At 37.3% G+C, this 12184-nt stretch overlaps 1 protein-coding gene across 1 annotated transcript in view; it reads left to right on the forward strand.

Moving 5' to 3' along the window:
* CDC73 (cell division cycle 73) overlaps positions 1-12184 on the forward strand; it is a 97043-nt gene that overhangs the window by 18912 nt on the left and 65947 nt on the right. The window contains exons 8-10 of the mRNA XM_056497192.1: positions 806-904; positions 2130-2208; positions 8575-8639. Of these exons, the coding sequence (XP_056353167.1) occupies positions 806-904; positions 2130-2208; positions 8575-8639 (243 nt within the window). The remainder of the gene's footprint in view (positions 1-805; positions 905-2129; positions 2209-8574; positions 8640-12184) is intronic.

Below are 12184 nucleotides of genomic sequence, written 5' to 3' on the forward strand. Positions count from 1 at the left end.
TATAATTGATATGTGCATAGCTTGCAGCTCTTGAAAGTTTTTTCCCCGGGGATTTTTCTGACTGAAAAGAACTTTAAATACAGTTTTGTGTGAGTTCTTTCAGACTTTGTCAAAAGAACTGGGTTTGCTCAGGGCATGGCTTCGCCTGTGTAAGTGGTTTCTGGTGGTTTTCCAGTTCCTGCCCTTGGTGGCTTGCAGTGAATTGACAGGATGTTCACTGAGGTCAAGTGAGCAGGCTTAGGGAAGCTTTGCAGTACAACTCTCTAAATGATTTCTGCAAAATTCACCCCAGAAGTCTTTATTTTGCAATTCATCTGTTTGTTTCACGATACCAGTAGCACTACCACCACTTCAATGTTAATATACAATACTCTGGAACAGCTTTAGCATTTTGTGAGTACTTTATATTGTTCTGAACCAGTAAAAAAAAAAAGCTGTTTTCCCTAAGTGATAAAAGGTTTCTTTTGCTGATGAACCATTAGTGAAAATTGACAGTAGTAAGAGACATTGTGTACACTTAACTCTGTACCTTATAGGTTACAAGTGCTTTGAAAGGAGTTTGGTTTACCTTGTGATGTAATGAAGCCAGGTGAGAATAGGGGGTAGCAATGATGCTTTAAAACCCTGTTAATATTTGGATCCTGTCACAGAAAAGGGGTCAGAAATCAGCTATTTAGAAAACTGGTGCACCAGTTTTGGTTTTCGGTGAAACGTAAATTAACTGAGTTAACCATTCCACCTGGCTGGTTGTTATGTGAAATACAGATGGTCAGTAAGGTTCACAGGTACCTGATATCTTTTTCAGAACTTTGCCAAGAATATTTTTGCAATTCTTCAATCAGTTAAAGCCAGAGAAGAAGGCCGAGCACCTGAGCAACGACCTGCACCAAACACAGCACCAACGGTAAGGGCAGTGTTTGGCTGGACACCAAAAGTGACAGTACAGTGGCTTCTCAGTAGTACATACACAATTGTTTTGGTTTGCTTCCAAAAAATGCACATTTTTCAAGCATAACTTCTCAGCTATTCTTCAACTGAAGTTGCATTTATTGGTATTTAAAGAGTTGAATATATTAGTTTAATTAGTTCAATATGCTCTTGTTACTGAGAGATGAATCTGCTAGTGCCAGCTTCTGCATCTATCAAGCATTAGCCACATGCTGCATCTATTTGCAAAAAATGTATTCGATGAGAGTGCTGCCATTTCAAATGAAGTGTTTTGCTGCTTTTCTGACAGATAGGGTAGCAAATGTTTAAGAATCTGGAGCATGACTCATGAGTGGGAACAGCTCGAACCAGCTTTCTTTGCCTGTAATAAATCAGGACAGACTTAGAGCTGTATTGTTTACTTCTGTCCAGGTATTAGACAGGATTTGTTTAGAATTGTGGTGTTTACTGTTGTGTTCTATTAAACCTAATGTATCTTTGAACATGGTGGTAGTCTGCTCTAAAAGCTGTTTGATCATACTGTGTTTTGTTTTTGCTGTTACTGCATTTAACAAAGAACTAAATTTAAATAGCAAGATGAATTCCAACATGTAAATATTTGCTTTGTGTTGAATTTCTTAAATTGTGCATGACATTATTCAAATGTCCCACTCAGAATAGGTGTGAATACATAACTAAGCCAATCCACAAAAAGGATTGAATTGGTGTTGTGTGTACTTCTAGATTGGTGCTTTATAAAAACTTTTTCCCCAGAATGCTTTTTTTCCTCAAAACCTGTTTTTATTTATTTTATTTAGCAAAATATTATCTTGATCAGGCTGACAAGGAAAATTTTGTGTGGCTGAAACCTTAGTCATGAATTGTCAGTTGATGTTTTTTTTCTCACTAATTCTTTAAGTATAACAAAAAACTCAGTAGAGATTTAGTAATGTAGATTGTTACTGTTTGTTATTTTAGTTTTGCCTCAGGTTGTTCTCTTTGCATTCAGCACTAAACTCTGTTTCTGTATGACTGTAAGTGGATATTGAATGGAAACATCAGAAGTTTTCAAATACTTTGAAACTCCTACAAAAATATACTGGGTTTATACTCTTGAGTAGTTCTAAGTAACTCTTCATGAAAGTCAAAAACTATCAAATACCTTTTAGTATGTTTTACAAATGTTATTTAACCTGTTTTAGGATCCTACTTTGCGAAATAAGCAACCTATTCCAGCTGCCTACAACAGATATGATCAGGAAAGATTTAAAGGCAAAGAGGGTAAGTTGATTGCAATGCTTTTTTAAAAAGAAAAACAAAAAAGAGAACCCAAACTGGCAAGTCATAAAGTTCATATTAGGGGATTTTTCTCTGCTATTATTTCACAAACCTATGAAAAGACACAAAAAGAGTGGTAACTATGCCTCAAGATAGCTTTCCAAGTAATAAAATCCAAAAGCATTATTTCACTGAAATTGTTTCTGCCTCTTAGAAAGCAAACTGAAGGCTTAAAACCAGAACTTCTTGGGGAAAAAAATGTTTAGGGAGGGTCCTATGCAATAAACAAGCACAAGTGCAAGGATAATTGTCAGGTGCATAATATGTAATAGATTCCCTATCTTCAAACAATCACAGTTATTCTAAAAGTTGTCTCCAATAATTCCAAGCAAATATTATCTAGTTATGTCTATTTAAATTAGAAAACAAGCTGGGAGTAGCAGAACACAAGCTCTCTTCTGGAGAGGAGATGGAAACAATCTACAATATTGAGGAATTCTCACCAGTTTTAGAACATGGTGAACATTGAACTTGAGTGATGATGTGCTTTCTAATGCAGTTTTTCTCCTGTCTCCATTGCTTTTTTTATCCTGTTTTTAGCACAAGTTCAGTTACTTCACTTTTATGGCTTGCTGTAGTTTTATTTTGCAATCTTGTGTTTGTTGTGCTTGGATGGTTTTGTGCTTCTTGCAGAAGGTCATGCAAATTTTGTTACACTTCTGAATCGCCTCTTTCTCCCAGTTCATACAAAATAATTTTCCTCTTTAATGAAACTTCCCATGTTTTTAAGGGCTTAATGTTTTTAATGGCTTTCTATTCTGGCAGCAGGAACTTATGTGCTGCTAAATGCCATTTTAAACTGTGGGTGAACAATTCAACTTGCATTTTTTAGAATATTTGGCTTTGTCCAAGTTATTACTATTTTTTTGTTTAGGGAAACTGTAGCCAACTCATCTCATGAAATTATTTAAATTTAAAAAAAGGTTTTGTAAAGATGCATTTACATATGAATACATCCTTTATGTTTATGGGGGTGTTTGTTTGTGTATGAAACTTCCTATGGGAAATTTGGTCAGATATTGTATTATATCCTCTTGAAGTCTATTCCCCATTGGCCTCCATATACTTATAATTCAGTGCACTGGTTTTATTTACTACTGCTCATTGTCAGTTGCGTGGTGGGGTGGAGAAAAAAGCCAAAGCAGGATGTTTGGCAGCTTTTTCAGTGCTGAAAAATAAGCTCAAGTAGCTTTCATGAAGAATGAATTGTTTCAAGAAAAGCCAAGGCAATCTGGGGAAGGAACAAAAAATATATAGCTAAACCAACCCTTCCATGAATATTTTTGCAGTTTCCTTCTGTTAGTATCTTATATATCTAGAGATATTTGAGATCATCTTTGGCTTCAAATTAACTTCAGAAAATAGCAAAGATCTCATTTACTTGTAGGGTATTCTGTTGTAAAACTATTAACTTTTAATTTGTGTTTTTCCTGTCATAATTAGGCATTAATGCACTGATAATGTCATTTGCTTGAAACTGAACGATGCACATCACTTGCAGTTCTGTCACAAGTGAACTCTTTCCTTATGGGATTTTTAATTTAGTTGCCCTCAAAATGAAGCTGTGGCTCCCAAATATTCAGTGTAGAAGTGAGACTACAAGCAGAAATAGTCATCAATAAAAATAAAATAAAGCTTTTTTTAAAAATTAAACTCTGTTTTTTTACATAAGTCTGGTAAGAACTTGGAATTACACATGTTTATGGAAAGGTTGCAGTATTGGGACTTCAGGGATTAAGTTCAAAGGGTAATAACTTGCAGTCTTTATGCCATTGTATCCACATTTATATAATAATGATGGATAACACCTATGATAAAGTTGAATCCTACAGATTTCTGCAGCAGGATTGTGGCATATTTCCTATATTCAGTTTTGTGTTATGCTACAATATTTAATGTTTAGGCAGCAAAGAGGTGAACTGTTTTTCTTTGAATATTTGTGTGCTTAAGATGTTGGTGTTAATTACTAGTAAGATTATTACAGAGCTGTTATATATGAACTGTACAGAGAATTTGTAAAGTAATTAATGTAACTTAGAAATTTAGGTGTAAAACTTTTACTTGTTAGGGTACAGTACTGTAAAGGACTGCTCAGTAAACTCTCATGCAGAGTGGCATTTGGTGTCAGGGATTAAATTACTGGGGCTGTGAAGTGGGGCAGTGAATCATTTCCAGGCAGTCTGCAGAGTGTTGCTATCTGGGGCTTGAAGAGTATACAGCTGACAAAAGGAGTGGTTGTTCACTCTTATTCATCCACAATTCAAACCAAGTCTTTAACTTGAGCTCTTCAGCATCTGAGACATGCTCTTTGTTCTGTTTTTATTTCCCTTGACTTCCTTCCAGAAATTCAGGTTAATTTAAGTAGTTTTCAAGCTTTATTCTTTTGGTAATGTATCAGAGCTCAAGTTTGTAGCTGGATTGGATGACTTGAGCTGCAGAAGGTGCAGAATCAAAGTGCAGAGTGACCTAGATGGATGTGAAGCAGTGCTTCAAACAAAGGGAAGGCTCTCTGAGCATTAATGCTTACATGCAAAGAAATGGAACATGCACCCAAATGCTTATGGAGAATATTACCACTCCAAAAAGCTGATGCATTAAGGTGCATATTTTCATTTCCAGGTCTAATTATATTAAATAAGAAAAGGCACTCACATTGCTGCATGGGGATGCTGGAAAAGTAACTTGTGATGAACCACACTGGAAATGTTTATGGTTCTTTTACCAGTCTTTGGGTCACATAATTGAGAAACTGTGACTGTAATACATGCAATGACTGAAGAAAGAAAAAACCCGTGGTGATAGGTTATGTTTTTGTAGCATCAAAGTTGTTTATTCAGTTCTAGTTATTATGTTTAGTCTCTCAAGATGTAGTTTTAAGGCATCAGTTGATGTTGGTGTTTTTAACAATGCATGTATTTCTAAAATTGATTATATTTGGCAAACAAAAGGTCGCAGTACAGTTTTTCATGACAAAATTATTGTTGGGCTTTGCCTGCATCCTGTAGTCCTTAATGTTAGACCTGTGATTGAAGCATTTAATATGGACTGCTCTTTGCCTAAAGGAAATGTCTGTCTTAACTTTGTAGTAATTATATTGAAAAATCCCAGTGTATTGAAGACCCTCAAGTAAGTTTTTTAATAGTTATTCTGCATCTAGTTCCAAGCTTAAAAACAGGGGTCCAAAGTCTTACCATCATGGTACCCTTATTTATGAGGCTCTTTTTTCTTAAACACCCTTTTCTTCTTAGATGGTTTATCATTTTAACTGCTTCTATTACTACCAGTGAAGCTGGGCTTTTGAAGCTGGAGTTATAAACTAATTATTGGCCAAGTATTACCATTTCATCTCACTGTTGGTGCATGACTCAGCAGCACAGGTTGGAGCTGCTTTGGCAGGGAGAGGAGGGGCATTGCTTTTGTGTTCTTGGAGGGTGTGGCAGAGCATTTGTGCTGTTGAGGGCTGAGGGCATGCTCAGGGGCTTCAGGTCGAGCTCCAGTTGCTTGAGAGTTTGAGGCAGGAAATTGGAGAGCTGGTGGGCAGTTTGGGAGGTGGTTTCTTCTACAGATCCCACCCTACTGCAGACAGCAGAGCATGGGCCCTGCAGCAGCTCTTGTAGAGGCTGCAGTAACTGTTTGCAGGAATGTGTGTGGGTACCTACACTGAGCATTTAACATGTTTTATATTGGAATTAGTACACAAAGCTACTATGCCATTATTTTCTATTTATCAGAACTTTTATTTTATTAACACAGCTTCTAAATAGTACTAGGACCCCTGTAACTGCTGGAACATTCATCAGGAAGGAGGCAACAAGTGGCTCTTCATCTGAGTTATTTACTTCTCCTGCTAGAAAGAAGGGTCAGAACAAGGCTGGGAGCAGGAAGCTGATGAGTGCCAGAGCTGTGGTTTGTGGCTCTCGTGGCTCATTAAATGAACCAGGACAGATTTTATGAGAGACTTGGGAAGGCTTTGCAAAAGATGAAACCAGTGGCAGTTGAGCAGAGATTTGTTCCCTGCTAGGTGCCTTTCTCCCCTTTGATTTACTTTCTAACTGTTCTGCTGGCTTTGTGGGTCTTTATTCCCTTTGCAGTGCTGATGGAGACAGGGAACAAACATAGAGAGCTAATTACAAAGTCAGGATTTGTGCTGAGAGGAAAGAAGCCACAGCAGGACAGGCACAACAGAGGATGGTGCAGTGCTGGTCTTGCTATGGGGGGGTCTGTATTCTTTGGAAAGAACATCTAACCAAAATAGTTGGAAATGCTCTGTGTCAAAGGCACCCATTATAGGTCAGTCTGGAAAGAATAAATTTTCTTCTGGTGGTGATGTTCTGAAATTCATAAATTGTCAGCCTAAGTTAGACACCTGATTTATGTCACTCCAAGTCAGCAAAAGCATCCCCTTCAACTTAGGGAGTTCTCCCAAGTATTCCATAAGGTTCCTGGCACTACCTGAAATATTAACATGCTCTCTGCCCTGCAGCAGTAAGCTATATAGTAACAGAGCAAACTGTTTTCCATAGAAGTGTTTGTGCAGTCACATCTTGACCACCCTCAGCTCAAGTTCAGTGGTGTGACCTCTGAGCTAAGACTCAAGGCATAGTTACAGCTTGGGGTTGAGGGGAAAGGTGGAAAGGCCTATCAATTTATCTAGGGAGGCTAGGCTGCTTTGTCTGTGGTTTTTTTGTTTGTTTGGGGTTCTGTTTTTTTTTTTTTTTTTTTTGGTTGGAAGGACTGGATTTATTTGTGTCTGTATCTGCATTTTAGTTTCTCAGAATTATGTAATTATGTCTGTAATGTTAATGTGGCAGAAGGGGAGGGGTGGCCATGGGAAGTGAAGCTGAAGAAGAGCTGGAACTGAGGTGTCAGTGACACTGGGCATCTTGACTTAGTAGTGGGTGGCAGGTCTGGTGGCATTGGAGGAGTGAGGGGGAAAAGGTGAAACCCCAAATGTTCAGTAAGCTGTCTCTGTGGTGAGAGGAGCATGATAGGTTCCAAACTCTGGTGTATCTTTTTATAGGCACTGGAGAGTTCTTAAATATTTTCCTCATTTCCTTTGAGTGCCTGATGATCTTCCTCATCTAAGGAAGAAAGGATGAGCAGCCACAGATGTTTCCCAGAGCATGTGCATTGCTTTCAAGGCTGTCTGAGTTTCAGCTTGAGTTAATTTACTCACAGTGAGAGCAACAAACTTTTGAAAATTCAATATTTTTCTTGGACTTTTTTTAGGTGCAGGTTGGAGTCATGCTTTGGTTCTGCCTTACTTCTTCATTTATCATGATTTTGTGCTGGTGCACAAAATGAAGAGGGCGTAAGAAATGATGAAAACACACCAGTTCAAAGTAACTGAATCAGTTACCTTTACCCAAGTCTAGTTGAAATAGCCCAAATGTTGCTTAGATGTAGACAAATGCTTGTTTATCATGGTTTGAGTGGTGATTATCATGCCATTTTAGGTAGAGATTGTTTGGATGGTTGGGTGATGGCATCAGTTGATGGTAGATGCATGAGGCTAGGGAATTTACAAAAGGAAATTTTCTGTTGGAATCCTGGTGGCACTCACTATTCAGGTGCTTAATTTGATCTTAAAACCTGAGAATAGGGGGACAGGAAAGGAGTATTCAAAAGTAAATAGGCTACTGACAGCAGATTTAGTCACTGGGCAGTTGCAGGCTTCTGGCACTTACCATAAATTCAATCTAATTAAAACTAATTAAAAAGCTTACCCCAAGAACGCCCCTTTTTATATCCTTTAGTCTGGTATTGTGTATTTATGCAGATTCTGTCCTCTGTATCATATGACAATGACAATGTTATTCTTCAGCACTCTAGAAGTGAATTAATCAAGGAAAATGGCCACACTTTCATAGCTGGCATGTAAATAGGTTTCTTAGGTATATTTTTCCATTAATACAAGTTGAATATGTTGCATTATAATGTATTCTGGGAATATGAATGGGACTTCTTAATCTTGTAGTGAGAATTTCTGAGACTGCATGGAAGTTGTAACATATTCTCACAAAGATTAGGTTTACAGCCTTTCTCTGAAGTGCTTTCAGTTATTCCATGCAACAGAAAAAGCTTTCTCTGCTTAGAGAAAGCAGCAATATCAAACTGACCTGTCTAAAGAAAGCAGATTTCCTAGTGACGACCCAGGTTTTGTACTGGGAACAGAACCTAAACCAGCAGCAGCAGCAGCAAGATGTGTTCTTTGACAAAATAACTTCAGAGAGATCTCCAGTGTTGTCCATTTAGACATGACACTGCTGTGTTCACAAGGATTTACAGGAGGCTTCTTCTTCTTTGCAGAAACGGAAGGCTTCAAGATTGACACCATGGGCACCTACCACGGGATGACTCTGAAGTCTGTGACGGTGAGTGGAAAATCTTCACTTAAATATCTTTCATTGACATGGTTGTAAACATATACAGAGTGTATGTTTGGAGCCAGAGATATCTGGTCTATGCTCTGGAAGGTCACTTAGACTGAGTAACAATTGATGAAAGTTCTTGTCTATGAAAAGACAAAATGTGTTTTGTTTGATCTGCATGTTCTAGAGGTCTGTGCCCCAGGGATTTGTTTGTCTGAAGTAAGAAGGTGTGCTGGGAAGGTTTATTGAGGTGCAGCCTTCTTCTGTTATATTTAACATACCCAGATTTTTGCTGATTAGGTGTGTCTGGAAGAGACATAAGTGATCATAATCATAAGTGATAAAACTATATTCAGAAAACTGAAGTAACAAACCCAGGCTTTGGAGTATCACTCTGTCTCTCGCTCTACATTTAATAAAATAAAATTTTTTTGGTAGTAGAAGAGTTAGACTTCAGCATTACTGTTAAAGCTTTCTAGCCTGGTGAGATGGTTACTTCTATTGTATGGCTGTACAATGCTGTCAGTGGGAATTGAAGCATTCACACATGAGAAAAGGAGACTCTCAAACAGATTCCCTTTTCTTTCTTTGGCCAATGTTTGTCTGTTTGTGTGGAAGTGGGTTGAATGCTCTCAAATGCTGTTTTGATCTGCTGGTAAGTATGATGGATGCTAGAAAACTTCTAGCTAGAAAACTTCTTCAAAAACCATCATTAAGGTTTTTGCCAGCTGCATACCTGTGTAAATGTGATGAATTGAAAGCACTAAACACTCTCCTAAACCCATGCACTACTTCTAGTTTGCACTTCTGATTTGAACGTAAAATGGGATCTTGAGCAGAAATTTATGAAAAACATTCAAAGGTTTTTTGTTTGATAAAAGTCCTTTCCCAAATCTTTAATTCCCAACTCCTCTTGACTTAAGATACTGTGAAAGAAAATGGAAGGGAATATTTGAGGAAAGAATCTACTTAGCAGTAAATAGTGTAATTTGTAGAGGAATTCAGAAATTGATTGTATAAAAAAAAAAGATAACCTGTTATGTCTGAAGATTTGTTCTCAAACTTTACATGAATTTTGAGCTGCTTTGTAAAGAATCAAACTCAGGTTTCTATGGGATATCATATCTGCTTCAAGGGGTAGGGATTTGAAATAGGTTAATAAACAGGTTCTGTTTAAATTGCTGTGTAGGGAGGAAGAACAAAGAAGAGAAAAGCAAGATTATAGTAAAGCACAAATGCTGAAATGTTTTAAGATTATCAGTGTAAAATCTCTAAAAGTGAAGGGATGTACAGTAAGTCAAAAAATGATAGGGATTTTTTTAAGTAAGGCTTTTTCTTCAAGGAATCCTACCTTGTGTATTGAGGATACTACCTAGGGTTTTGAGGTTTTTAAACTGTCCTTGTTGGTTTCTTCCATTTGGGAAGAAAATATAATAGATATTAAATTACAAGTAAACCTTTTTTTAACACAAACCAGCATTTTTTGAAATAACTACTTTAGAGTGCATGACTGCACATAAAGCATCATCTGGTGTCATGAGAAATACTAAAACTCCATCTGTTACTCAGCTTTTGTCTAAGAAAGAACTGGTGAGGGATTCTTGGAGCCTTATTTTCCAGAATATTAAAAAGGTGCCCTATATATTTAGCTCATTCATAAATTGCAGTGACATCCTGGCTTTGTGTTTCAGATGGGGGAGAGATAAATCTGTTAATTACGTTCATCTGTTTTTGTCTAAACTTTGTCATAGTGATGGACCACACAGTTCTTACCCTTAATATCAGATTGTATTTTTGTAGAGAATAGTTAATCTCCTGCCACTTAGCAAGTTTAATATTTTGCCTTTACTCAAGGTTTTTTGTGGTTTGTTTTCATTTTTTTATGCTAGACAAAATTAGGGAGGAAATGGGAAAGTAATTGCTTTCCCTAGGTGTTTAATGGGAAAGTACATTATACTCATTGGCTAAATCATAGGAATGTGAAGGATAGCATTGGAATTCATTCCACCTGCATGATCTCATCTGCTGTCCTCATAGTATTGGTATAACCCCTGTAGGAACTCATCAAATGTTTCAAAGGAATTAAGAGTGCTTGGTAGAAGTTTTTTGTTTAGAGGTTCTCTTCAGACTTCAGACCTCTGATTTCCAGATGGATGCTCACGTTTGAAAGCTTCTTTTTTTTTTTTATGCCACTGATCTCCTTGACATGATGGCTCTTCCATTTTTTCTGTGGTGTTTGCTTCCATTAATGTTTTTCTAGAGTGTGGTCAGATTCCCTTAAAACTTACAGTTATTAGCTCCAGTGTAAAGTGATCCACTGTTTGGAGTTGCCCACCTGCTTCTCATACAAAATTTGTAAAAGGTTTTTGTTCTGTATTATATTCCCTACACTTGCACTCTGCCTTTCTGTAATTCTCTGCAATTATTTTTATGAAATGTGCACTTATGTTTTGTGTTTGTTCTTGCTGAAATGTGAGCTGTCCTAGATGCTTGTTCTTTTTAACAGCAAAACAAAAACTTCTTCATCTTGACTGCTTTCTTTTCATCAGTGATGTTGGAAACTTTCTTTGCATTCAGAATTTGTGCCAGAGCAGATGGTGAATGGTGGGCTTTTTCTGAAGTAATGTCAGCTAAAATAACTTGTACTGCTGGCAGTTCTTCTCTGTAACAGAGTTTTTGTTTGATTGGCACACTCTCTCTTAGGAAGAACTGACTTATTTATTGAATTTTTATTGTGAAAGCATGATCTTATTATTCTGGACCTGGAATTGTTTTTAAAGTATAGCAAGCATTTTCCTCAGAAAGATTTTTAAAAAATGTTTTTTGTTTTTTGGCTTTTTTTTTTTTTTAATACCTGTGGCGCCTTCTATTTGCATGGATTGATGATGTTTTGGAAAATTAATAAATCAGCTAGTGATGGTAGCTCTTGCTATCTGGTTCCCCAGCAGTTAAAGTAGCAAACTGTTCAGCTTGACTTTTCAGAACCTGCAGGTCTCCCTGCAGGCTTCACTTCCAAGCAGAATCCCCTGTATACCAGAACAACTTCTGTTTTTTATCTAGGGAAGTTTGGTATTTGAGGTGGAACAATCTTTGGAAGAGAAGTATGTTTGTATTTCTGTACCACACAGGGTGTGAGGTAATGCTGAGAGAGAATCTTAAGCTGATATTTTGAACATTCTTTGTTACTTGTGTAAATTTGACATATTTGGGGCTTTAGCCTCCTGCTTTTCTAAAGGGTAATGTTAACATGGGTGCCAGTGTCATCTGGTGGAAGCCCAGAAGGTGGGTCTCACCTTTTACATGCAATGAAATTGAATTTTGGGCTGTGCATTTCTGTAACTAGATATGTGAAGCATTTAACTGTTAGTGTAGCTCAGGATATAAAGATCAGAACAGATCAGTTATCTGCACCTAGGGCAGGATAGGAGGAAGAATTTGCTTGTTCTGTGAGTACCTGATAAAGCTGGTTGTGGGCAGCTTCCAAGCTAAACTCTTCCAAGCTGAGGGCTTTGTATTGACTGTGTGCACTTGCAAATAATATTTGTTTA

The sequence above is a fragment of the Oenanthe melanoleuca genome, chromosome 8 (genome assembly GCF_029582105.1).
Source record: "Oenanthe melanoleuca isolate GR-GAL-2019-014 chromosome 8, OMel1.0, whole genome shotgun sequence".
NCBI classification, from domain to species: domain Eukaryota; kingdom Metazoa; phylum Chordata; class Aves; order Passeriformes; family Muscicapidae; genus Oenanthe; species Oenanthe melanoleuca.